This window comes from Drosophila sulfurigaster, chromosome 2R (genome assembly GCF_023558435.1).
Source record: "Drosophila sulfurigaster albostrigata strain 15112-1811.04 chromosome 2R, ASM2355843v2, whole genome shotgun sequence".
NCBI classification, from domain to species: Eukaryota; Metazoa; Arthropoda; class Insecta; order Diptera; family Drosophilidae; genus Drosophila; species Drosophila sulfurigaster.
The window spans coordinates 28126151-28153471 of record NC_084882.1 but is presented as its reverse complement, the minus strand read 5'-3'; the positions used below and the strand labels follow the sequence as shown (position 1 = coordinate 28153471).

The 27321-nt window shown below is 38.1% G+C and overlaps 3 protein-coding genes across 5 annotated transcripts; 2 read left to right on the top strand and 1 right to left on the bottom strand.

Moving 5' to 3' along the window:
- Positions 1-2915: 2915 nt before the first annotated feature.
- LOC133838745 (neutral ceramidase) lies at positions 2916-8059 on the bottom strand. The gene is given in 7 exon segments (XM_062269969.1): positions 2916-3229; positions 3303-3904; positions 3906-3914; positions 5141-6007; positions 6065-6388; positions 6445-6607; positions 7869-8059. Coding segments are annotated over 6 exon segments (2115 nt in total). The 5' UTR covers positions 6574-6607; positions 7869-8059; the 3' UTR covers positions 2916-3045.
- Positions 8060-11196: 3137 nt separating this feature from the next.
- Positions 11197-14188, top strand: LOC133838753 (STAM-binding protein-like A). The gene is made up of 5 exons (XM_062269979.1): positions 11197-11557; positions 11835-12359; positions 12423-12744; positions 13791-13903; positions 13974-14188. The coding sequence occupies exons 1-5, from the start codon at positions 11334-11336 to the stop codon at positions 14137-14139; spliced, it is 1350 nt and encodes a 449-aa protein (XP_062125963.1). The 5' UTR covers positions 11197-11333; the 3' UTR covers positions 14140-14188.
- A 1563-nt stretch (positions 14189-15751) lies between these two features.
- On the top strand, positions 15752-27099 carry LOC133838746 (calcium-binding mitochondrial carrier protein Aralar1). 3 transcript variants are annotated; one of them, XM_062269970.1, is made up of 10 exons: positions 15752-15949; positions 22279-22431; positions 23618-23780; positions 23841-23932; positions 23996-24190; positions 24249-24472; positions 25119-25285; positions 25346-25464; positions 25524-26133; positions 26195-27099. In XM_062269970.1, exons 1-10 carry the CDS (start codon positions 15884-15886, stop codon positions 26494-26496), a joined length of 2091 nt encoding a protein of 696 aa, XP_062125954.1. In that variant the 5' UTR covers positions 15752-15883; the 3' UTR covers positions 26497-27099. The 3 variants fall into 3 exon arrangements, with proteins under 3 accessions (XP_062125954.1, XP_062125956.1, XP_062125955.1); XM_062269972.1 differs by lacking the exon at positions 15752-15949 and adding an exon at positions 18135-18537; XM_062269971.1 differs by lacking the exon at positions 15752-15949 and adding an exon at positions 21900-22055.
- The last annotated feature ends 222 nt before the right edge of the window (positions 27100-27321 follow it).

Here is a 27321-nt window from a genome sequence, read left to right as displayed (position 1 = left end):
GCTGAGAATGCAGCACGGATTCGGAAAATGCCACAACACAGACACTTGACTCTTCGCTTTGTTTGTGACCTTCTCTTGAGGCATTTGGCTCGCCTGTAAAACTAAATTGACAGCACTGTATTTTGTGTTTTCAGCTTTTTCGCTGTAATTTCCATGCGCAGTCTTTCAATTTAATTCGCTTGTTAGTTGCGCCTTTAGCGCTTAACAAGCATTTCATTCAACTGTCGTAATACTTTTTGAATACTTTGATTTTGTCACATAATTGGCATAACTTTTATGTTGATGCTGTTGGGGTGACCCCAAAAAAAGAGAAAGAAAGAAGAAAACTGTCATCAACTTTTCGAGTTGAACTTGAACCCAACTCAATGTGACGGAAATGACATCAAATATTCATTAAAGGAGATCTGAGATGAGATGAGAGATGAGCAAGTGCTTCAAGTGCAAGCAAACAAGTTTGCTAATTTTGAATGTCAAAATTACAATGTGCATAAATTTTACATTCACCTTGAAGAGCCAATAGCAGCATAAAAAGCTGTAGTTGAAACCGGCTTGAAATAGCTGAAAAAACAGCTAAATAAAGATGCGACTTTGGCTAAGACTTTGCTGTCAATTATACAACAAAACTGCAGTTGAAATGGCAATTGAAACTGTAAGTGGAAGTGGAATTGGAAGTGGAAGTGGAATTGTGGCATTGGAGATGTTAGCGACTTGTAAGGAAGTGTTTGCTAGTGAGTGGGAAGGGGGGAAGTGAGGTTATGTTGGCATTGGGGCACTGGACAATTAGAGCAACACTTTCATTTGGCCTTTTTACTTCGCTTGGTCTGCCTTTCTACAATATTAGCCAAGTGCTTCGCTTCACTAAATAAACTTTAATGAATTGAGTTAAACGATTTCTTACAATTGATTTGCAATTGCAAAAGTTGTTGACGCTTCGTGACCGGTTTTCTTAAAGTTGCCTTGCTACTTCACAGTTGCGAATTGAAAAAACAATCAAATGAATTTGTCATAAAATACAATATTACATGCAATAGAATAGACGTCAACAAAAAACAAAAACTGGGTAAAGCAGTTATTAAAAATTAATAAATTTTAACTAATTACCGTTTAACTGCTGTCATTGAACAGGCTTCGTTTAGTTATCGCAAAAATATAAATTGTATAAATATATAATTAGCAGAATGCCAGACAAGCAGCCTCCAATTAGAAATGCGTTGCGCTCAATTTGCGTTTCTTATTTGAATTTCGTGTGGTTGGCAATTCGTGTTGCTGCCGTTACTGATTCCAGTTCCAGTTCATTTCCAGGCGCTCAGTTTAGGGGTGTGTTTTCCAATGAACACGGAACATAAACATAAACGAATGTCGGCGCAAAAGCAAGAAAATGAAAACGAAAACGAACCAAAACAAACGCTAGGAAATGACTACGTGACTGCGGCCAGACTGAATTTGATTCCCGTTGCCCACTGCGCTCCCTTTGCTCCCCCCTTGCTCGTTCCTTGACAGCTCCAACAAACATCATTTTTTTTGATGCGAGATAGTTTACTTATCGCCGACGCCGCCGCTGCCGCAGCGCACTGTGTGGCGGTCAGCGACAACGACAGCGCTGCCAGCAGCGGCATCAATTGAATCCACACACATGCACATTCATACACACACATGTGTGGACAGTAATAGCAAGAGCAACAACCACAGCGACGACAGCGGCGACAGAATTTAACTGCATAAATATACTTGTGCTCTTTATAAATACATATGGCGCATGCATGAACTTAAAGGAAAGGAAATTGTCATGACGTAGTCGTTGGTCGTCATCTCACTCTGGAAATTTCTTTCTAATCACAAATAAATGCTGGAATTCAATTTTATTGACCCACATTTTATCAGGGCATAGCCAGAGTGAGAGAGAGAGAGACAACGCTTATCAGTGCAGGACGGAAGCTGCACGCTAAGTAACAAAAAACTATACGAGATCAGTCTACACATGGAACACGTCAGCTTCTTGCTGCCCCCACCTCTTCAGTTGATCTCCCTCACTTACCCAACTTGTTGCCCCTTGATGATCTCTTCAAGCGTTGGCGGCACTTTATATTCTCGCCTTCTTCTTGTTATTGTCGTGTTCACCTTTTGTTTACAGTTTTATCAGAGTTCTTGCACTCACACACACACACGCACACACTGCCACAGCGAGTCGAGTTTAGGTGTCTTGTGGCTCACTGTTGCACGCCCTGCACTTGCCACAAGAGTCGCGTCGCGTTACGTTTTTTGTGCTATAAATATGTTAATATATATATTGAGCACTAAAATATAATAAGTGCAAGTACATTTATTCACACACGTGCGTTATTTACGGTCAGTCCTGAAATTTTTGTTTGCCGTTTGCGCTTTGTTAATAAATTACGCTGCCGTTTTTTATTTTCGTTTGGAACGTGTCCACAGTGCGACCGCGCGCTCAGCAGCACAGAATGGAACTGAAACTCGCGTTGTTGTCGCTGGCCGCAGCCAGTGCGCTGAAGAGCGACAGAGAGAGTGCGAGCGAGCAAGAGAGCGCACGAAAATATTTGTTTGGTTTTGTTTTGAGTTTTGCTTCGCAGTGTTCCACACATTGCGAGCCAATGCTTAGCGAGGACAGCAACCTGAGTGCTCAGCTGCTTTTGTGGATTGCGTTGCGTTGGGCGCGCAGTTTGAAAAATATTTCTTGTATGAAGGAGTTGAAATTGTAGTTAATAATAAAATGCAATCATATTAATCAGTTTCTACAATATTTGCTTGATTTTGTTTTGAGTTTTGCTTCGCAGTGTTCCACATAATAAGAGCCAATGCTTAGCGTAGACAGCAACCTGAGTGCTCAGCTGCTTTTGTGGATTGCGTTGCGTTGGGCGCGCAGTTCAAATTGTAAATAATAATAAAATTCAAACAAATTAATCAGTTTCCAATAGTTTATTTAAGTTCTAACAAATTTGGCATTCATGTTGTGTTGTATTTTCAGTGTTTTTTTTTTGTTTGGTTGTTAAATAAAGCTTTTCTCTGTAAATAAATACGGCACACACTCTAATCCTCCTTGACGGTGAATGATTGCGTCAGTCCCTCATAGGGATACTTGCCACCCAGTATATATTTGTACTCGCCCGAGTGCCGAATGCGATATTCGCCAGGCAACGTCTGCGGACTGATGGTCCAATAGATTTCCAACTCACTGAATCCCAAAATGGTGTTGGTACGATGCCAGATCATTCTAGAGAGAAGGAGAGTCCATTTTATTTTAATGTATTACAAAATTAAATAAAACTTCCTTCAAGTCAACTCACTTTGTCTCCCAGCTGGCATCGGTGTAGGTGACCTTCCAGCGATCCTCGTTGATCTTGCGTTCGATGGTGAAGTACGTCTTCTCGGTGAACAGATTGTTGCGCGGATTGCCCGAGATGTAGGTGGCCTTGACGGTGTCATTAATACCATATTCCTTCTCCGGCTGCGTCTTTACATAGCCAAAGTCCGTGCCAATTGGATGACCATCGAAGAGCACTCCGGTATTCAGCGACAACATCACGTCGTTCATGTACGGCGGACTTGGTCCCGCATCCACAGTCTCGTTGCGCATCATCGCCTTGGTCAGGTGTTCAAACACATCCATATAGATGGTGTGGGTGTGTGGTCCAAAGATGGTCGAAGCAGCCTCATAACGCTGTGCCTGATACTCCTCCGGAGTAACCGTGTAGCTGGAGTAGATGTTGGTCAGTCCAGCAATGATGACTTCGGTGTCGATGCCACCAGCAGCGGAGGCAGCAGCACGGATTTGATTGCGCAGACGACGCCCAGCCATCGTGGTGAATTCACAGGGCACAGCAGCCAAGATGACATCGCCAATCTTGAGGATCTGATTGGACACAATCTTGGGCTGCCACTCATAAGGGGAAGGTGGCCTAAAAGAGAGGAAGTTTAGGAAGGTTTCTCGATCACAAGTTCACACTTATCGCTCAGAAAAAGTGTGTGAAAAAATCAAATCAATTCGTCTGAACTTTAAGATTAAAAAGCCAGAAAATTAAGATTCAAAATGTTTATCGCTCTTTTAAGACTTTTAAAAATTGGATTTCTCTTTAACTGGGCTTTAAAATTTTTCGAGCGTTCCTAAATATTACTAAATACTTTACCATAAATCTGGGAGACCAACCGCAGTGTTTTCTCATTTCCAAATTAACACCTTTCGCTCGATTAAAACTTATGAAAAAACGAATTGGTTTTCTAAGGTCGCATCTGTTTGTTAATTTTTAACTATCGGTTAAGCTCAAGTTAAAAATTGATCGCATGGAAAGACTTTTCTCAGCTGTTTATTAAACGGTTTAGTTAAAGATCTTGAGAAAAGACGCATTGTTTTCAACTAGTCTAAAACTCATTAGAGAAGCAACTATGTAACTATCACTTTAAATTGAACATGAATAAGAAGGTATTAACTTCCAGTTAAATGTAAATTAAATTCCAGTTAAATGTAAATTAACTTCCAGTTAAGTATAAATTTCTGTTAAGTTATTAGCCTGATGAAAGTAGGAAACCATATCTAACTTTACTTTTGATTTAATTTAAGCATCTCTAAAGTTAATACAAAACTATTTGACAATATCAATTTACAAATTTTACTTATTGAGAAACCATCTCTGTTTTAAACAAGACTACAAACTTATCCGACAGATAACTAACAGTTACTTTAACAAAAGCAGACAAATTTGATTCTAAGTTTCAGTTTATGTTGAAAAAACTTTACTTTTAACTATACCATAAACTTATTTGCCAGATAACTTACGGTTACTTTAACTAAAGCATATAAATTTGAGAATTAGTGTGAAAAACTTCGCTTTAAACTGTACCATAAACTTATTCGCCAGATAACTAACAGTTACTTTAACTAAAGTAATACAAATTTAAGATTAAGTGTCAGTTTATGTTAAAAAAAACTTTGCATTAAACTGTACTAGAAATTTATAAGTACTATAAACAGACAACTAATAGTAACTTTAACTAAAGCGGACAAATTTAAGATTAAGTGTCAGTTTATTTAAAAAAAAACATTGCTCTTAACTGTGCCATAAACTTAAATGTCACATAACTAACTTACACATTAACTTTATAATGCCAAAGAAGATGTTTCACTTACCCTTCCAGTGGCCAACAAAATGGGCTTCGGTTCGTGGCACTTGACATCCTCCTGGGTGGGCGGCACAATAAAGTCGCGGACAAAGTTCCACATGGGATTATCCGTAGTCGTGCCCTGCTCAAAGCTGAAGGCGCCAGGTCCATCGGTGGTGCCTGCAGCAAAACTGTAACCCATGGCCGGTTGGCAGCCTCTGATCTTGTCCAGCTTGCGAGAGAGCGGATTGTAGGTGCTGCCATTGTACTTGGGCATGTCGACAAACTGATGAATGAAGCGCACATCGCCGGTGACTTCGCGAGCCGTGGACTCCTGGCTCTGCTCGTTGAGCAGACTTAGAGCGCCTTCAGCCAAACGCTGTCCAATGATCTGAGTACTCTCAACCATATCACGACCAGGGCCAGAGGCAAAGCAGTCACCCTCGCCGGCAGGACAATGGGAGGAAAGCAAATCACATTCGTTGCCCGAAATGGAGCACTTGGGTCCCATGATGTTGGGTGAAACATCGCCCAAGTTCGAGGAGCAAAAGGCGCCAACGAATTTTCCCTTGCCGGGCATCTTGTTGGGATTGTATTCCTTCTCGAGCAGCAAAGCCGCGTAGCCCATGTTGTCACTGGTCACCAGCTTGTTGGTGTTGTTCATCGAGGTGGCATGCACCGCATACCAATTGAAGGCGCCCAGCAAATTGTTCTCCTTGTCCACAAAGCGGAGTTGCGTCAAAGTTTTGTCCACATCGTGTTCGTATTGAGCGCGTTCCTCGACAGGATTGCGCAGATACGAAGTGGGAGAGCGATTGATGTTGGCATTCAGAACTGTTGTCTTGGCAAAGAAGATGCGACCATCGACCAGATTATCCGTGGCACGTTTGATACTCTGAGGGAGTTAAGGAAATTATAGAGGAGAATAGTTGAATAGCTAAAGGAGACTTACCAAATACAATCCCTGTGCCATGACCTCAAAGGTCTGTGGCACAAATCCGAGAATGGAAATGTCGTAGAGCAAGTGCATCAGGAATCCTCCAGGAGCTCCGTGGGTATGCGTGCCACTGATGGCCACATTCTCCGTCGTATACAAGTTGCCGTAACGCGCTTGCAGACGCTTCACCACCTCCCTCTTGAGTCCATAGCCCATCATGCCGCAATCGGCGCTAATGAAGGCCACACGATGTCCTTGCTCATCCTCCACCACAAAGGCTCTGGCAAAGACACGAGTGTGAAGTCCGCGTCCAATCTGCTTAATATTCGCATAGCCCATCTGCAAAACGGTTCCAATTGAGTTTACAATCTTGTGAAGAGCTTCTTTCGACTTACGAAATTAATTTCCACTGGCGGTCCAGTGATGTCCGCCCTGCCCACGCCCACTTTGTAGGCGCTGCTCAGACTAAAGAGGAAGCATAACGCCAACAGCGCATAGAAGCCAAGTTTGCAATTAGCCATCATCGTTGCCAATAGCACGAAATTAAATCGTAATTAACTGTAATGAGCAAATGGAATTGATCAGCGGTTAGATTAAACTTAATAGCGTGTTAATAATGAGAAATTATTAAAGTTTTATTATTATTAGCAATTATATTGAGTTGTTTATTTTAAATGTTAACAATTTTTAGGTTTTCAATAACAATTATTTTTGTTATTCAATTTAAATGTTAACAATTGTCGGCAGAAATATAACAAAAGTTAAAATTTTATGCTCTCAATAACTATTGTATTTAGTTATTCACATTAAACATTAACAATTGTCAGCTGAAATTTAAGATTAGTTTTTACTCTTTAATGTGTATTTTTCGCAGTTATTTTAACTATATTTTTTATAGATTGTAAATAAGGTAATGGAAAACTTTAACCACATTTTGCATAGTTAATAGCGAGCTTTCAAAGGCGCATTTTTATAGCAAAAAAGTCACATTTAAATTAGTTTAGACTTGAAAGAGTTTAACAACCTCGCTGAAGCTCTAAAGTTGCAAAATCAGGTTATCAAATTTTCATATTTTGTTCTTAGTCGCTTTGACTTTTTCTCTGTTATTAAAAACAACATTAATTATTGATTTTATAAAAATGTAAATAACTTTTTTTAAGCGCATCTAAACTACTTTTATATATATAGCTACTATATTATGTTATTAATAATCTTTTTGCACTCTTTTTCTGTATATGTTACACCGTTATTATGCTATTAAAACACATCTAATGATCTCAACACTTCTTTTCTGCCTATTAAAATTAACATTTATCTTGCTTATGTTAGTTCATACTCATTATGCGCATCTTTTGTATGCGCATCTGAACTATTATTTTATATGTTGTTATTATATTATGTTATTTATCATCTTAATGAACTGTTTTTCAGATCTTATTATTTTTATTATGTTATTAAAACAGATTTAGTAGTACACAGTACTTTGTATCTCCCTAATAACATTCAACATTTAACATTTACTATGCTTATGTTAGTTAACATTCAATATAACACAGCACTGTTAACATTCCCACTGTTATTAAAAACAACAGCAGGAAGCATATGAAGTTTGGCTTTATAAATATGTTTTTTACACTCTTCATTCAATTATCAATAATAATTTGGCATTCTTGCTGCTAATTAAATTAACAGTTTACTTTTAGCATCACTTTAACACTTTTACTTTTAGTACTTGGTATTAACAGCATTCATTTTGAGATACTTTTAACATGCTTTCTTAACACTTGACTAAAGTGAACTATTAATTGTTGTCACTTACTTTTGTTAGTTTAACACTTGATCTCAATTCCTAGATTTTTTTAGCAACTCATTTATGCTCGAGATTTGAGCCTTTGCTCAATTGTTGTTAAATAAATTTTTGGCTTTATAAAATTTTCGCTTTCTTCAGAAAAAGTTTGTTCAAGAATTGAAAATTTTAAAACAAATTAATAAGTTTTTTAAAATAAATATTCTATTTATTAAAATTCTCACTTTCCAAGACATTCCTCGAAGAAATGTGTTCAAGTAATGACAACTTTAGTATATATTATCTATCAAGTTATTGATATTATAATGTTCAGCTATCTATTCAACAAAAAGAGACATTATCGCGCTGCCTTCAGAAGTTGGGCAATTTGTTGTCAATCAATTAGTAGCGCTTAAGTATTTTGCAAACTCTGTTGATGGCCAATTATTGCGAATGCCTCAACAAATCATTCAAATGCCAGCCTACTAGCGATAAATAGATACGAAATATATACGGACTGCAACATATAGATACAATTTCGAAATGAATATAGATACTTTTGGGTTTATGGACTGTCAACAATAACAAAATGCTAATTTATTAAGGTGTCGCTGTGTAATAATCGCTGTGCTGTGGCCTCCAGTCGTTGCATCAATGGACAAAGAAATATCAACGGACCGAAGGACAGCAACAACAACAACAAAAGCAACAACAACTGGAAGTCTTATCAATGAAATGGAACAACTGAGACTTGTTACTCGAACCGGTTATCAACAGTTTGTTTGTGCAATGGGCTTCTGTTAATGCTAACAGTGGACTGTAAATGTTAACAGTCGTCTGTTATGGTGAATGTTAGCATAATGATCGATATGGAAATCAAAAGTAGTTGGCAATTTCCTTGGCTCTTTGTTGAAGTTCAACAGAGATATTCTTCTTGAGTATGCGGACCACGTTCTAGACAATAGAACTTTAATTTAGGAGGCATTAAATAGGAAATCGAGTGAGTAATTGCTTTGTATGTTTGCCATGTAATGCAACCAGTCACAAAAAAAAAAGTGCCAAGTGCGGAGATTGACGCGCTTTGCGCTTTGCATAATTCAGTCGACAGTTGTCGGCACAGCCTGACATTGAAAACGAAAATTAAATAAATACACACATACACACGAAAGCTGACAAACATAGATACACAACAACAACAACAACAACAATGGCAACGATAACAGCTGCAGGGCTACAAACCAACAAAAAAGATACACACAAGTTCAAACTTGTAATTTAATAAATTTTTGTTGCTTTTCGCATCATCATCAACATCATGATGATGATCAAAATATTATGCGACATTACGTCGCCTGAAGATGTCTTCATGGATTTCGCGCTTTTTATGCAAATCTATCTGCTGTTCATGCAATGTTTGTGATTCATTTGAAACCGTTATCCGCTCGCCTTCGCTGTTGAAGATTCAACCAAATTGTAATTGGTTTTTATCTGCTTTTGATTCGTAGTCTTATTCTTTCTTATTTACTATTGTATTGTATACACTATATAAAGTATTGTGCTTATCACTGTGTGTGCTCACCACTTACAAAAGATTCAAATGTATCTCTTGGATACACAACGCAATGCCTGGCATCCAATTGAGCAAATTACAGAAAATTTTCGGCTGATGAGCCTTTTCATACACAACTTGATTTCAACTTGATGCGCTCCTTTCAGTTTCCGTTTTTTCGAGGTTAAACACAAGTATCTCACAGTTTGCAATTCGCGTATCTCGTTTTCAGCGCTTATGCAATAAGCCTCCTTTTTGTTGTTCGTTGACCACGTTACTGCGATAAGCGAATACTACGAGCTATATTAACCCGTTCAATTGTCGATTGTGGAGCAGCCCGCTAATTTCACTTGCTGCAATTAAACTCCGAAGCGATCTAAAATGTTATGCGACTTTTGTTGTTCTGCGTTTATCTCACGCACGCCCCTTAATTGTCAGTGCAACACGTAAAACACTTGTTCGATTTTCAACGGATTTGATTTCACAATCGATACTCATCTTGTCATGGCAAAAAATTAAAACCACAACACAACGAGACGAATAACAATAATAAATGAAATGTCCAAAAAGAAAAACCCAAAAACAAACTACAATAAAAACAAATTGAAACGAGACTGTAACTAAAACCGAAACCGAAATTCACAAATTTGTATTTTGTGGAGATCTCTTTTGAAATTTCGACGCCCGCTATGCGCCCAAGTTGGCACTCGACTGCTCCACGACTGGGCCAATTTGCCGCTGACAACTGACCACAAGATGGAAGCAACTAAACCTCTCTCTCTCTTTCTCTCTCTATCTGTCAGCTTTGCGCTCAGCCCAGCTTGGTTCAACTCTCGTCTCTTGTTTGTTTTGAATGGGATTTTGATTTTTTTCTATTTGATTTTCGGGCTTTGCTTTGCAGCGATTGCCATAGCCAGCGTTCAGTTAGTCATTCGTCAACTTGTCATGCGGTCATTTGTTCAATTGCTGTGCATTATCACAGCAACAAGTACGAGTATCTATGTACATTACGCGTAGATACATTTGTATCTGTAAAGTGCGGGCGCATGAACTGAGCGGCTTTGTCGCCGCAATCACTTGACCACGCTCTCTCTCTCTCTCTCCCACTCTCTTCTCTTTCATTTCGAAGAAGTTTGACTTTGGCACTAGTTTTATTGGCGCAGCATTTTTCCTGCTTTGAATTACCCACAGATAACATAGCTTATCATATCGATGGCAAACGCAGCAGATAATCCATATTAATTATTGCACTTGCTGTTTACATTTTAATTGCCATCATCAGGTAAATTAAATTTCACTTTTACATTATAAATCACATTCTACTTACTTGGAAAAAAGCCAAATTTCGAGGTGTTTAACACTTCAGCTAGCTTCCAGTCCCTAAGACTGAATGGACATGCAGTAAATTGGACAAAGTTTTCGCTCAAGTGGGGGTCTTTAAATAATAATGCCTGATAACTAATATTACCAATAAGTGCTCGTGTTTTACGCAGATTAGCCAAGTCATAAGTATTTGCGTTTTTGCGATAAGGATTAAAGGTATTTTGCAAAGGCCAAACTATATACGCTTTATCAGTCCCAAGTACATATTGATTAACAGCTTTGCTCAAATTATTCAAAAATATTGTCAAAACACTTGTTTAGAGCAACATTTAAATTTGAATTTAACCGCCATTTGCAAGTGCTCCAAATTGCGTCAATAGCTGCGCAAATGCTTGTTATCGATCAATCGATAACTATAGCAGTGCTGTTAAGTGGCAGCTGTTAACGCAGCTGTTATACGTTGCTGTTTTTTTTGCTGATTAGCAAGCAGCTGTTTTCGCAGTTTTTCCAGCGACGCCAATACCACCACCTGCGTAATGAGTAATTGGTTTACAATTGTTACAAAATAACGCCAACTAGCGGTAAACCCAAAGCAAAAGAAGACGCAAAACACAAGGCGAGAACAGATGAAAATCAGAGGCAGCCCAACAACAACAATACGAATTGAACTCCAACAAGGCAAGCGAGGGACAAGAAATCTGATCAGAAGAGGCAACAAAACGTATTTGCAAAAAATGTCCAAATCGGTGAATAACATGAATATGGCAATTGTGGAGCCAGCGGAGCGTATGAAATATCTATCGCATTGTGGCACCGTCATCGAGGTGGACAAAAATATGGCGGTGACGCGGTAAGTTGCAATTTATCCAATTTCCTAGAGATGTGGCGCCAATTGGAATGCGAGCGCTGTGCTCCCAATGTCATTGCGAAAAAGGCCTTGCACGCGTATTTGCCTTTTGAAGGATATTCTTATTGGCATTGGCTGGCCTCTGTTTACGAGCGAATGTGTGTCTGTATGTGTGTGTTTGTGTTGTTGTTGTTTTGCTTGTGTGTCCTTTGGCAGCTGCCTGCTACTTTGCTTTGAATAATTTTCGTTTTGGGTTTTTTTTTTTTTGGCTATTTTACAGCTATTATCGCTCCGGCACCGAAATGCTGCGCATGGCGAACGTCTATCTGAATGAGGGGAACCATGAGAACGCCTTCATACTCTACATGCGCTACATGACGCTGTTCATCGAGAAGATTCGCCAGCATCCCGACTACAACAGCGTCAAGGCCGAGGTGAAGGCCATCAACAAGACCATCAAGGAGGAGATTATGCCCACCACAGAGAAGCTGCGCAACAAGCTCCTCACGCAGTATCAACGCGAATACGAACAGTTCCTGGCCAGCAAGGAGGCGGAACGTGTCCGGGAGCAACGGGAACGGGAGGCGAAACAACGGGCAGCGGCAGCTGGAGTTGTGCCATCGCTGATTCCCGCCAATCTACATGTGCAGATGGATGCGAATAATCAGCCGACGGCGCCAGAGTTGGGTCTGTTGGATCAGGTGGTGTATCCCAATGATTTTCCCACTGGCACCAATCGCAGTCACTTGCCCAGTTCGGGTTTGTTGCTGCCCGGCGTCGACACAGGCGCTGACAGATCACCCAAGTAAGTCTAATCTTTAATCGCATTAGAATTTAACTTATATAACTTCTTATCTCTCTCTTCTAGCACATCATCGAAGCCCGCCTTTGATCGTGGACAGAAGCCGCAATATAATCGCACCGACTCGCTGCTGGCGGGATCGTTGCGCACAGTCAACGTACCTGCCGACACCATGGATGTGTTCCTACAGCTGGCGCATGCCAACACCTCCAAGAACATTGAGACTTGCGGCGTCCTCGCCGGCCATTTGGCCCGCAACGAGCTCTCCATCACACACATCATCACGCCCCAGCAGCAGGGGACACCCGACAGCTGCAACACCATGCATGAGGAGCAGATCTTCGATGTGCAGGATCAGATGCAGCTCATCACGCTCGGCTGGATTCATGTGAGTTTTCAATTTAAGCTGAAATATTGCTAAAGAATTTATACTTGATTTCAATTTATATTTATTTTAAATTCTATTTCTATGAAATTTATAATATTTAATGTATTTTTTATTAATTAAAGTATGGCTGGTGATTTTAGGGTTAAATCCAACTTAAATATCATTTATATTTAATTGAACTTTTATTTTATATTCTTATTCAATATATATATTCATAATATCATAACTTCTATGAATCTATGTATTTATTTTTTAATTTTAAAAGTTATCTTAGCTAAATTTTAGTTTTGAATTTAAGCTTAAAGCTTAGTAACTTATTTTCTTTTTATTTTATTATTGACATTTAATTGAATAATATATACTTTAAATTAAAACATACATTATAATCATACATATTTAATTTTTATTTCGTATTTCAGTTTATTTACTTATTTTTTTTTTGTTTTATTAATCTAGTATTTGAATTCTTCAATAATGTATGTTACAGGTGGAAGGAGGCATCTCCTACCTCTTATAGTATAAATATTCTTCATTAACGCCAACAGCCGAGACGATCTAGCTGTCTGTCTGTCTGTCCGTCTGTCCGCATGAGACACTGGATCTTAGAGATTTTAAGAGATAGAGCTATAATTTCGACAACATTTGTTATGTTTCCACGCAGATCAAATTTGTTTCAAATTTTTGCCACGCCCACTTCCACACCTGCAAATCGACAAAAGGTCCAAGACGCCTACTTACTTTGGTGCCTTACTTGCTTTGGCTGACCATCTGGTATATTTAGCACTTTTAATATACCAAATATATTATTTGGTATTATTATTTAGTATTTTATCAATTTTGTGGTACAATATTTTTGTATATTTGTCAATATTTTGCTTTTATTCAATTCTTCAATAAGTCAAATGTATAATATAATATAATATAAAATTTTACTTACATTTACTCGATTGAATAAATTTATGTGTTATCTAATTTTTGGATATCAATTTATAAATAGAATTTAATTAGTTTACTAGTTTTACTAATTTTTCGCTATTTCATTGCAGACTCATCCCACTCAGACCGCTTTCTTGTCCTCCGTTGACTTGCACACACATTGCTCCTATCAGATGATGATGCCTGAAGCAATTGCCATCGTCTGTGCACCCAAGTACAATGCGTGAGTCATTCATTGAATAATTCCCAAAAAAGAGAGTGTGATTCATATTCTAATCGAATTATATTTGCAGCAATGGTTTCTTCATACTTACGCCGCACTATGGACTAGATTATATTGCACAGTGTCGGCAAACCGGGTTTCATCCGCATCCAAATGATCCGCCTCTATTTATGGACGCAGCGCACATTAAAATGGATTCGCATGCCAAGATCAAGGTGATCGATTTGCGCAGATAGTATGCTGAACTCTTAGTCTGAAACCTCAGCCAAAAGAAAAAAAAAACAATACTAAACTAATCTAACTAAACGTAAAAAGCAGGCACACATCTTGATGGAGTGAATCCAACCACCAAACACAAAATGGATGCAAAAACAAAACAGCGAATTTAACCAACCAGATAATGCAATAGCTACGTCGCTTTTGATGAATCAAAATTGAAATATTTTTAGTTTGCTTGCAAATTGGCCTCATTACTATTCAACAAATTTCGTTTACAGAAGTCCCTTTTAAAATTAGCTTAAGTTTAATTTATTTATGATGAACACTCACTTTCGGAATTTCGAATTCCCTGCAACTAAAATAATAATTCTAGTTTGCGAGCGTGCACAGCATTGAGTTTTCTCGTTCAAAATAGCACACGCAACCACAACAGATGTTAGATATAAAGTTTTCTAGAAAATCAAACTTAAAAAAGCAAAAAAAAGATGATCAGAGATATTATTATTATTAGAGTGAACACAAAAAGTGATTTTAGCAGAAATTTTAGATTTTTGCTCGCGATAACAATTTGCATTTCTGTTAAGAGCTCGGCTATACGAAATTCTTCTATGTGATTTACAATTGTGGCTTAAATTTTTTTTATCATTTTTTATTTTGTTTGTTAAAGCTTAACACTTTTTGGTATGCATTATTATTGTATCTGTCAAGGAACTCAATATACAGCTATAATTACTCAGCTAAAGCTAAAGAAAACAAACTTTGAATATTATACTATTGCTATCAAAAAAAAAAATCTATGCGATGAAAATGTTATTTAATGACAAGCCCAGGCAAAAATTAAAACATGTTATGTATGCTTACTAAATTGCTAAATTTAATAAAAATAAAGAGAAAAGAAAATGTAATTTATTTTAAACAAAACAAACAATTTCTTTTTTACGGTCATTAACATTCAAATGTTAACGGTCATTGGGCGCTGTTAACCTTCCACACAGCTGTTAATGGCGAAGGTTAAACTTTTCCACTTGACCTCTTTACATATCAAATTCGTCGTCTATTTTTACACAGCTGTCAAAAAAATTCCACTCGCTTTGCCTTAACTTTCATTCATGTAGTTTTATTATTAGAGTTTCGATGGCGAAAAAGCCTAAAATAATGACCAAAAGGGAAATTCAACGTCTATGCTAAAATTTCCCTCATTACAGTTATGGCCCTTTGCGCGCTTACATTTCCCGCCCGCAGTTCTGTGTGTTTTCTCGTCTCGTGCGGTCTGCTTCCGAAAAAAACGAAACGGCAAAAAACGCGTAATTCAACGACCGCAAATATAAAACGCTGAATATAGTTTAATTGCAGAGCTAAGAGTTAAAATAAATAAAACGCGTGTGATAAATAATCGATAAAGCGAAAAGAGCAGTACCGAGCAGAGCAAGAGCAAGAGAGAGAGCGAGCGAGAGGACACATCAGTTCCACCCAGCAACAAACCAGCCTGACGAAGAAGAAGCAGCAGCTACAAAAGGGGGCAGAGAGGGGGACGCTGTGTGTGTGTGTGTCGTGTGTTTTGTGGCCTTTGCCCTTGATTAAAGTTTCACACGGAAAACGGCAGCAAATCAAATAAAACTATACAAGCAATTTGCACACACAATCAAAATATTAATTGCAATATTATTGTTATAGATAATTGCTCCCCTCTCCTCCCCCGCATATACTATATTCAAAGGTTGCCCGCCAAGTCGAACTTAAGCTCCAGCTGCTGATATAATAATGCCAATACTCGAACGGTGTCCAATTAATTGGATACCAGCTGTAACAAGGGCTCAATGTCAAGAAGTAAGTAAGAGGATTACAAGCATAAAACATACACATATGTATGTATAGCAAAAGTGTGCTAATGATAAGCAGCTAAAGACTGATAAGAGCGGCAAATGCTAAACGGCTAAAGGTAGACAACCCTTAAAAGCAATTGCTTTTACGTGCTTGCTTTTTTTTTGATTATCTTAAGCAGCAAAACGGAAATGTTTCCCTTGAGACTTCCGTCCGTCTGTCTGTCCGTCCGTCCGTCTGTTTGCCTGTGTTTGGCTTTTGCTCACGGTGCCTGGCGCTCAAAGGACACGACGTCAGCTGAGCTGAACTGAACTGGCACCACACAATCAGCTGCTTGGGGTCTCAGGCAGTGACATTTCGCTAACCTTGATAACAATGCCTCAACTGAGGAGAGTTCTTGCTGTCTCTATTTCTGTTGCTGTTTCGTGCACCTTCAGACGTAATTGCTGTTCGTTTAGTTTAATGAATTGCATGCAGTGTTCGCTCTGCAAGCTCATAACTCACAATTTACAGCGCTGTTAGCGGCGCCCTCAAGTGCCACCATCATCATCGTCTGACTTCCACTCGGCTGACCCATCATCTCTTATACACCATACACATATATATTATTATAGTATGCTATGTTATTCTTTGCTAGTGCGGCTCTATTTTATTTTTATACCCGTTATCCATATTGTAGAAGGGTATTATAACTTTGTGCCGGCAGGGAATTCATGTGACAGGTAGAAGGAGGCATCTTCGACACCATTAAGTATTTATATTCTTGATTAAAATCAACAGCCGAGTCGATATAGCTATGTCCATCTGTCCGTCTGTCTGTCTGTCCGTCCGTTCGTATGAACACCTAGATCTCAGAGACTATAAGAGATGGAGCTATAATTTTTTTTTTCGACAGCATTTGTTATGTTTACACGCAGATTAAATTTGTTTCAAATGTTTGCCACGCCCACTTCCGCCCCTGCAAATCGACAAAAATCGAATAACAAGCGTATTTGTAATGCTAGAGTCGCTAATTTTGTTGTATATAATAATAAATATAGTCTTTGTGATTCCTGAAAATTTGGTTGCGATCAGACAAAAATTGTCGAAATTTATAAAGAAATACTTTTGTTTTCTTTACCTGACAATTTTGCCGTCTATAGTATATATTTAGCGTAGTACCATATAAATATACCAAATATACCATTTGACATTTTTTTAAAAATATTTTTGTATATTTTGAGAATAATACAACAATATTTTGCTTTTATTCAAAACTAGTTTCGGGTATCTCACAGTCGAGCACACTCGACAAGTAAAAATACTTGTTCTTTGCTCATTCAATGCTTTTTATGCCTGTGTCTATTTTTATAACACAAACCATGCGCCATTCACGTGCGTGCGTTTCTCCCCGGCCGGACAATGCGGCGTATGCGCAACGCAGCGATTAACATGATTTTTGTTGCCCTTTTCCTGCTGCTGTCGCTGTTGCTGCACGTGCTGCAATTTGAAATGCGAGTTAAACTTTAAAGCTCATTACAATTGTATTTCTGTCAACAGCAGCAGCAGCAGCAGCAGCTAAGCGTTCTTTCTCTCACTCTCTAGTGGGCAATAAATAGAAGTTTTGCCAAGTCGAGCGTTCAAAGCTTTTGCTTTGAATTATCGCCATGCAAAATGCACCCAGGAAAGCTGTACACAGTAATTTCCTGTTTATGTCCGATTGTGTGTGTGTGTGTGAGTGTGTGTGTGTGTGTAACAACAACCACCTGTTACACACACACACACATACGATTAGTTTGTTTGTGTTGAGAATGTTCGCACGCTTGAAGCCAACAAATGCAAAGCTCTTCACCCACATGAAATATCGCACAGTGGTTGTTGATTACTCTTGTTGTTGTTGTTGCCCTTCTTGTTCTTGTTGTTGTTGTTGTTGCATTCCTACACCAACAGAAACAAATAGCAAATACAGTTGCAGATTACAACAGCAGTTGTCAAATGACGCACACATCAAAAAGATTATTAAACAACAAACACACAAGTGCATTATTAAAAACTGTAAGCCCAGGCGTCAGTCGTCAGCTGCTGCTGGCGTCGCAGTCGCAGTCAACGTCGACGTCGACAGCAGCAGCGACAGCAGCGAGCATTATTACTGGGAAAAGCTTTTTTTGCCAGTGCCTCAGATTTTGATTCAGAACGGAAAAGTGACGCGACGCAAACGCACGAATGAATCGCGAATCGCGCGATTCAACAAGAAAATCCAAAAAACCATTTGAAATATATAAAGAAAAATTAAATATATACACCACATAGAAAGTGAGAACGAGAGAGTGGAAGAGAGAGAGCGACGGAAAATTGAAATCGTGTTGGGTCTGGAAGTTCATTGGCAAATTGGAATACTCGATATTATTATCATTAATAGCAACAGTTGGAATAGTTTTTGTATCGTCGCGACGTAAACAAAAGCTGAATAATTAGCTTACATACGAGAGATTTGAATGCAAAAAGATTGCGATCAACATCGATCAATCGCAATAATACAATAAAAATCTCAAATCGCTTTTCAAGTGCTTCACGTTCCCATAAGACTTTTCTAATTGTGTTCAAAAATGGAAGAGGTAAATAGTTATTCAACTTTACGATATGTGTGCTCTCTAAACATTATTTCACACAACAGTCATAGAGTTGGGCACGAATATCTAAAACGTTATCGGCAAATGATATGATCAGCTTTTTTTTTACTTCCTACACTGAACGTAATTTCCTCAAAAGTGATAACAATTATTTAAATTGGTTTATAATTTCGATGAATAAGCAAAGTTTAAATAAACTGTTGAAATTATTATTCCCAAAAAGTAAAATAAATAATAACCTGTTATATATCGCTAAATTATCCGTTTCCTATTCATTATGCTAATCAATTCTTTGACTAAATTTCCATATTTTGTAAACTTTTAAAGCAAGAATTTGATTAGATAAAAGAGAAATATGAATCCCATTTGTGATGAAATTGGCTGTGTTTTCTTTTCAGTGTCTGTCATTGTTTCAATTCCTATAAGCATCATTATTATTATATAAACTGACAAATAGAAATATCTTAAGAATGTGTGTGCGTATTGCTTAAATGATCTATAGAGAAAAAAGCTCGAGAAAACACGCATCATATGTTTTTGGCGGCCGTCCCTCAGTTTCCATTCTAATGTCAAGCAACAGCAATAATAACAACAACAAAAATAACAACAACAACAACAACAACAATGAGAACAGCTAACGGAATCACCTTCATTCAAAAGCTGAATTATCTCAACGCTATCTCAGTTTTCACTAGACTCTTGATATTGTTTTTATTGTTTCTGCTTCTGCTTCTTCTCCGTATCTCTGTCGCAGTTGGCGACAATTGCATTTAGTATCAAAAGGGGGCTTGAACAATTGTCAACCAACTAGTTACACAGTGCAGCTGAACTTTTTTCGAAAACAATTCGTTTCCTCTCACTCAGTTGTCTCTGTATTAAACACTTTGCGCTCATCAATTAGCTAACTGTACATAATGTGTAGACTGTTCAATTATCTGGGCCCACAGAAATTGGCTTTTAACTGCTTAGAGAGTAAATAAAATATGCATATAATGTGTGCATATAACGAACAGTAGCGAAAAAGTTGTCAGAACTAACATTACTTTTGACTTTAATGCGTCCTTAAGCTTAGCTGTGATAATTTATTCGATTTGTTAAATATGCCGTTGTCTGCCGCAAAACTATTGTTGCATGTGGCAATGGCGATAATGAACAGCCTGAATGACCTTGCCCAGAATTTGCATAAGGTGATACGACTCTGTGAATACAAATACAAATACGAATGGAGAGGCGACACTCTGTAGCACGTGCCACACGCTGCAGGCTCAGCCTCTGTGACCTTTGACAACAGCAACAACAGCCACAGTCAGCAGACAAATGACCTCATTATAATTTTCAGCTGACAACTAACAAAAAAACGGAGACAACAAAAATGAAAAACTTGGCTTCGTGCAAATAATATTACCTGCCGCCGTCATACACGGCGTATGTGCAACGTTACACGCTGCACATGCAACACACACACACACAAACACACAAGTCTCTTTATGTGTGTTAGTGTGAATGTTTGCGGCTTTTCAAGTTCAATGTGTGCACAATTGTGGGGGATTCAGTGCTTGGCATAATAAATGCAAACAATTTTTGCTTTTGATTATTCAAGCACTCTAAGCTTTCATCTCTGACTTTTGATTACGTTTCGCGTCCTTATGGTCGGGATTTGTTTAGTCCTTGCTTTGTGATTTCACGCCTTGTAGCGCGGCTTTAAATTGAATTAAAGGGATTGTTATAGAAAGATAATCCGGATGAAATATTTGAATCATTCATTTCGTAGATCTTAAATATATTTTATACTAACTTAGTTTAGTAACTTTTAATGTTAGTCTATAACATTTTCAAAACTATTGATTGATTGTTATGGGAGCATTAATTTCTTTGATTTTTAATATATTTAATGTCAACTTGCTTAGAAATTTTTTATGTTAATCTATAACATCTTGAAAACTATTGATTGATAATTCTTACTTGCAATTTTTAAAAATTTTAGAATTTTAAATACTAAGCAAAGTTAAAAGTAATTTTATTACCAAATATTTTAATACTTGGAATTTTTAAAAATTTTATCGGAATACTAAATAAAGATAAAAGTAATTTAATAAAAGTAAATATTTTAATTCTTATTTGAAATTTTAAACATTTTTATCATTTATCGAAATTCCTAAGAAAAGATAAAACTAATTTTATTACCAAAGATTTCAATTTTTTTGGAATTTTTATACATTTTATCATTTATCGGAATTGCGAAACAAAGATAAAAGTAATTTTATTATCAAATATCTTAAGTAAGATTATTAATTGAATTTAAAAAATTGTATCGGAATTACTAAACAAAGATAAAAGTAATTTTATTTCATTTTTAATTCGAATAAAAATATTTAGTAAAAGCCATTTTTATGAATTCGCTTTATTATCAAAAGTTTACATCAATATACAATTTAATATATACTAAAAATCTTGTTATTCGTACTTGATTTCTAAAAATACTTTCTTTTTGTAATCAGTTCTAATTTACATATAAATTAATAGAAATTGCATTCACTTTATAAATATAATTCGCATCGATATTCCATTAGTTGGACAGCGAACTCACTTTTGTGATTTATAGTAATATTTATTCAGTCCCCTGCACAAACAGTAACAGTAAACAACAAGCTGATAAGATTGGATTTTAGTACAGGACACAATTAAATGTTTTTCTCTCCACTGGTAAAATGCATTACACGTTTTTGTTTATTTTTGCATAAAAGAAAAACAAACACATCAACAAATGCAAATGGGGGACCCCAGCAACTGACACAGAAATCAAGAGAGAGAGGGAGAGAGCGAATGACAATTCCCATGGACTGACATGATAATCGCATTACGTCAATGGATTAATTGATAAACGTGAGCGAAGAGAAGAGAACTTGTTGACGGAATTACAACAGCAGCGTTGTTGACCCAATGGCCCTGAGTCTATGCGTAGATAGGAAATATGAAGAGCAAGAGCGAACGGCAATATGAAGAGTTTGCCTATTAATAACATTGCTAATTTATGTTGCCTATTTTTACTCTTCGCTCTCCACTCGCATTGAATATTGTTTGCAAACAAACCATAAAAAAAAGTGCTTTATTTATGATGTCAACAATTGAGCAGCTAATTGCAAAGAAAGAGAGCGAATTCCTCCCGCAAAGAGCGCAAACAGAAAAAGAGAGAATAAGCGATCGATCAATTTTGACGAAACCCCCTTGAAGCAAGCAAGATAAAAAAATAACATGTTCTCTTCCTCGAGTGTTTGCATAAAATTTGCGCTCTCTACTTTGCTCTCTTTGTCACTTCGGCAGAAGTAGATAGAACACTAAAGCAGAATTTGGGCAGTCAGTTGCGTCAGGCGCTGTTGTCGCTTGCTTCAGTTCAGTTTAGTTTGGTTCGGCTCAAGTTGATGAGCTAATTAAATGCCAGCATTGTTTAAACTGGCCGCACTATTTGTAAATTTCATATCAACAAAATGCCAATTTCCGCAACTGTGAGTTCTACTAATCGAGAAAAGCATTTACAGAGAGCAAATTGCTTTGATTTATGACACGTGTTGCTTTTGTTTGGCCGCCGCATTACGAGAGAGAGAGCGTGCGTGCGAGAGAGACAACACGAAGACTAGTGAGAGCGTTTGTCATATGGCAATGCGAGTGTGTGCGTGTGTGCGTATGTAAATAATATGATCTTAATCTCTTGTTCTCTTTACATTGCAGACTCCATCACTATTGAAGCGCGCCAGCACCGATAAACTGCGTGAAGTCTTCCAGAAGTACGCGTCAATTCAAAAGGATGGCGAACAGTTCATGACCAGTGAGGATTTCGTGCGCAAGTTCCTGGGTCTGTTCACAGAGGCGGCTTTCAATGATGTAAGTACATACTCAGCATACATACATAGTAGCATCCAAGCGCTGGGTCATTGCAAGGTTATACGCGAAACCCACACAGATACACACACACCCAGCCAGTCGCAGTCGCAGTCTGATAAGCAATCGCCAACAACAATAAAAATGACGACAACGACGGCGACTGCGAACTCGGGTTGCCTGCTTGCTCTTATCAGGCAGTAAAGAGATAGATAATTACCTGTGTGAAAGTCGCAGCATAAGATGTATTCAACCCCACACACACACATACTAACTAACTAAATCATTGCTATGCATCATATCTGGACTCAATGTGAACTCGATCACTTGGCCACCTCGTGTTAACGTCACAACATTCAAAACTTTTGCCTCCAGCGTGTTATCAATTTGTTTGCCTGGCCGGGGAATCGTAGCCGTAACTGATTTGCAGTTTTCGTGACCGGGGCAAAGTCGTCGGATTGTACTTTATTTAATTTTTGGATTTGTGATAAAGTTATAGCCAATAATTATTAGCCAGGTCCGATTGTTCCAATGTCCGGTTAAATGCTGAACTACAGTAAAATGTCGAAAGATGCAACTAAATTTAATTGCTCATCGAAAATAATTACATAAAGGTTTAGTTCAAATAATTATATAAAAGTATAGCATATAATTGCATATATTTGATTATTGCAACTACGTTTAATTGCACATTTAATATAATTGCATAAAATAATATTTTTTGAGTTAAACGCATTGCATATAAGTGCACTTGGATTATTGGATAATTTTTGAAGTAATTGAACAAATTTATTATTTAATTATGCAACTGCATATTTTGGATTATTGCAGCCACATTTAATTGCACATTCCAGATAATTGCATTAAAATTTATTTTTTTGAGTTAAACGCATTGCATATAAGTGCATTATTTGGATTATTGCATAATTTTTGAAATAATTGAATAAATTTTGTTTTTATTCATTATGCCATTGCATATTTTGTATTATTGAAACTACATTTAATTGCACATCCAAGATAATTGCATAAAAGCTTATTTGTCGTTAATTATTTAAGATAAACGCATTGCGCATAAGTGTATATTTTATATTATTTCATAATTTTTTAAGCAATTAAAAATTCCAATACAATTTGGTTTCATTATTTATTGCATTATGAACATTATTTGATCTATATTTTACTTTTTTAGGAATCTGTTCGCTTGTTGGCCGGCATTGCAGATACGAGCAAAGATGGTCTCATATCATTCTCCGAGTTTCAGGCATTTGAGGGTTTGCTCTGCGCCCCCGATGCTCTCTATAGAACTGCCTTTCAACTGTTCGATCGCCAAGGCAATGGCAATGTCTCATATGGTAAATATTATGATGCTAATTTCATTAATTCTGACTAATTTTGTTTACTACGACGCTTAGCTGACTTTGCTGATGTTGTACAAAAAACCGAACTGCACTCAAAGATACCTTTTAGCTTAGATGGTACATTTATTAAGCGATACTTTGGTGAGGTGAGTCAACATTTATATGTTTTTTATAATTTGTTTTTTAAATCCAATTCTTTAAATTTGTAGAAGAAGCAACGCCTTATCAACTATGCTGAATTTACGCAATTGCTGCATGATTTTCATGAGGAGCACGCAATGGAGGCATTCCGCAGCAAGGATCCAGCTGGCACTGGATTCATTTCCCCCTTAGACTTTCAGGACATAATCGTTAAGGTTAAGCGGCATTTACTCACCGCCGATGTCAAGGATAACTTGGTGGCGGTAAGTTGATCGAGTATTATTCTTGATTATCTTTTAATATGAACTATATAATTCTTAGGTCACGGAGGGTCATCGTGTGAGCTTCCCGTATTTCATAGCATTTACCTCGCTGCTGAACAACATGGAGCTGATCAAGCAGATCTATCTGTATGCCACCAAAGGCAGTCGCACTGAGACGGTCACCAAGAACGAGTTGCTCTATGCGGCACAGACAATGAGTCAGATCACTCCATTAGAGATCGACATTCTCTTTCAGTTAACGGGCGCCGTCAATCAACCAGGGTGAGTTGCTCCTCGAATTTATCCAATTTTACCCAAACACACTCGTTGATCTTCGCAAGAACATCCAAGACTAATCAGAAAGCTTTAAACGAGCAGCAGTAGAAGCAGTTCACTTGGTCTCAGTTAATCGAAGTTCCACATCATTTTGTCGTGTGTGTACGTCTCTCTCTCCGTGTCTTGTTATTAACTGTTTTGCTCTCTTTCTCTCTCTCTCTCTTTCTGTTTCTTTACCTATCTCCCTTTCTATTATTGCACTCATTTAATGAAATTGCATACCAAAAAATAATACAAAAATGTTGTTGCATCAATTGTGTATTTGTGTCTCGTTTGATAAATTAGAAGCTGGTGGAAACGCAAAAAGATTTCTCCAAGTAGGCAAGTGTTGTTGTCCTTTTTTTGAATAGAAAAACGTTACGTTTACCGCATGGTACTCCTCTCTCGTTATCGTTATCGTTCTCTCTTTCTCGCTCTCTCTCTCTCCTCTCCCCCCACACAGCCCTGCATACAAAAATAGTTAAGTCACCTTCCACATTTTGCATTTCAAAGCCTTCGGTGTGTTTTAGTTTTTTATTAGCTACTTTGTTATTAGTCTTTTATTAAGTTGTTTGATCACTCAGTTAATGAATTTTATTCACTTGCCCCGCAGCCGCATCGACTACAGCGACCTGAGCAACATTGCACCCGAGCATTATACGAAACATATCACTCACCGACTAGCCGAGATCAAGGCTGTCGACAGTCCAAGCGATCGTTCGGCCTTGATTCAGGTGCTCGAAGCCACTTATCGCTTTACCTTGGCCTCCTTTGCGGGCGGTAAGTGGGAGTAAATCTCTAAACTGATCTCTTAACTAATATATTTCCTATTTCCCTTAGCTACTGGCGCCACTGTGGTCTATCCCATTGATCTGGTCAAGACACGCATGCAGAATCAACGCACAGGCTCCATGATTGGTGAAGTTGCCTACAGAAACTCCTGGGATTGCTTTAAGAAGGTGCGTTTAACTAATATACTTTCAATTGTAAGCATTAACTTATTTAATTTCTTCTTTAGGTCATTCGTCACGAAGGCGTGCTCGGTCTCTACCGTGGTCTGCTGCCCCAGCTCATGGGCGTGGCACCCGAGAAGGCCATCAAGCTGACAGTGAATGACTTTGTGCGCGACAAGTTCACGGATAAGCGCAGCAACATTCCCGTCTGGGGTGAGGTTATTGCCGGTGGTTGTGGTGGCGCCGCGCAGGTGATCTTCACCAATCCGCTGGAGATTGTCAAGATTCGTCTGCAGGTGGCGGGTGAAATTGCTGGTGGCTCGAAGATTAGTGCCTTATCCGTGGTGCGTGAGCTGGGCTTCTTTGGTCTCTACAAGGGAGCCAAGGCGTGTCTGCTGCGCGATGTCAACTTCTCGGCCATTTACTTCCCCACATATGCGCACATCAAGGGCGCCTTTGCCGACAAGGATGGCTATAATAGTCCAGTGTCTTTGCTGGCTGCTGGTGCCATTGCTGGTATACCAGCTGCTGCTTTAGTGACGCCAGCTGATGTGATCAAGACACGTCTGCAGGTTGCGGCACGTCAGGGACAGACGACGTACACGGGTCTGTGGGATGCCACCAAGAAGATTATGGCCGAGGAGGGTCCACGTGCATTCTGGAAGGGCACAGCTGGTGAGTAGTGATGACTACTTCAATTCTTTTATTGTGATCTAATTGATTTTGACTTCTGTAGCTCGCGTTTGCCGCTCATCGCCACAGTTTGGTGTCACCTTGTTCACCTATGAGCTGCTGCAGCGTCTCTTCTACGTCGACTTTGGCGGCAATCAACCCAAGGGATCGCAGAGCGCCAAATTGGCTGTGCCACTGGACAATACGTTGGGCACAGCGCAACCGCGTGTTGATCACATTGGTGGCTACAATGCAGCTGTTCCTCTGCTCGCAGGCATCGAGTCGAAGTTTGGACTGTATTTGCCACGATTTGGACGTGGAGCTGCTGCCACTGGCACAACGATTGGATCGGGGACTAGTTCATGATTGTATTGGCGCCATCGCCTGCAGTGCGCCAGTTAGGTCTAAAGTTGTACAGTTGTTAGCCATAGATATGTATAGAGAGAGAGAAGATGCATCTAGAAGATGCGCAATCTGTTCCACATGTAAATACATACATCTTTTGCTAGAACACACATTTACATCGGCCCCAAAAAAACAAAAAAAAAAAACGAAAAGAGCGAGTAGTTCAGAGTAATCAAATCAGATTCCCCAACATATATGAAATATATAGTAGAGTGTATATATGTTTATAGCAGATATTTATGGCACACAATTGAATGGCAACTGTTTTTACCTACACTATAGCATCGAGCATGAGAAATGTGAAATGGAAACTCGTAGCTGTTTTTTGTAAACATTTTTTAACTAGATGCATAGTCTAAAGTTTAAAACAAATCACTGATCGTCAACTTTTGCACTCAATGAACTATTTAAGCCTAAAAACATAAACAAGAAACAACAAAAAAACAACCTTCTAATCTTAGTACGAATTTGTTCAAGAGTTATATTAAAGAAAAACAAAAGGAAAATGCAATGAATTACCTCTTAGCTAATAAATTTAAATAAATACAATCTAAAAAACAAAAATATGTACCAAATTGAAAAATTGTTTATGTGCTTTATACTGTGCTCTTTTCTTTTGTGGGTTGAAATATATTTAAAGAGATGAAAGAAAAGGTTCATTTTTGTTTGGCATTTATTATAAACTGAATGAATATTTGAAGAGATTCGAACGCAGTTTAAATTTAATTTGTGATTTATTATAAACTGAATGAAAGAGCTGAGTCTAAATCTTACTCCCATTTCTTG

Coding starts and splice junctions, on each gene's coding strand:
- LOC133838753 (XM_062269979.1), top strand. CDS start 11,334: ATGAAAATCAGAGGCAGCCCAACAACAACAATACGAATTGAACTCCAA. Junction 12,745..13,790: donor TCACGCTCGGCTGGATTCAT/GTGAGTTTTCAA, acceptor ATTTCATTGCAG/ACTCATCCCACTCAGACCGC. Junction 13,904..13,973: donor TGTGCACCCAAGTACAATGC/GTGAGTCATTCA, acceptor TTATATTTGCAG/CAATGGTTTCTTCATACTTA.
- LOC133838746 (XM_062269970.1), top strand. CDS start 15,884: ATGCCAATACTCGAACGGTGTCCAATTAATTGGATACCAGCTGTAACA. Junction 22,432..23,617: donor CAGAGGCGGCTTTCAATGAT/GTAAGTACATAC, acceptor TTACTTTTTTAG/GAATCTGTTCGCTTGTTGGC. Junction 23,933..23,995: donor TTAAGCGATACTTTGGTGAG/GTGAGTCAACAT, acceptor TTAAATTTGTAG/AAGAAGCAACGCCTTATCAA.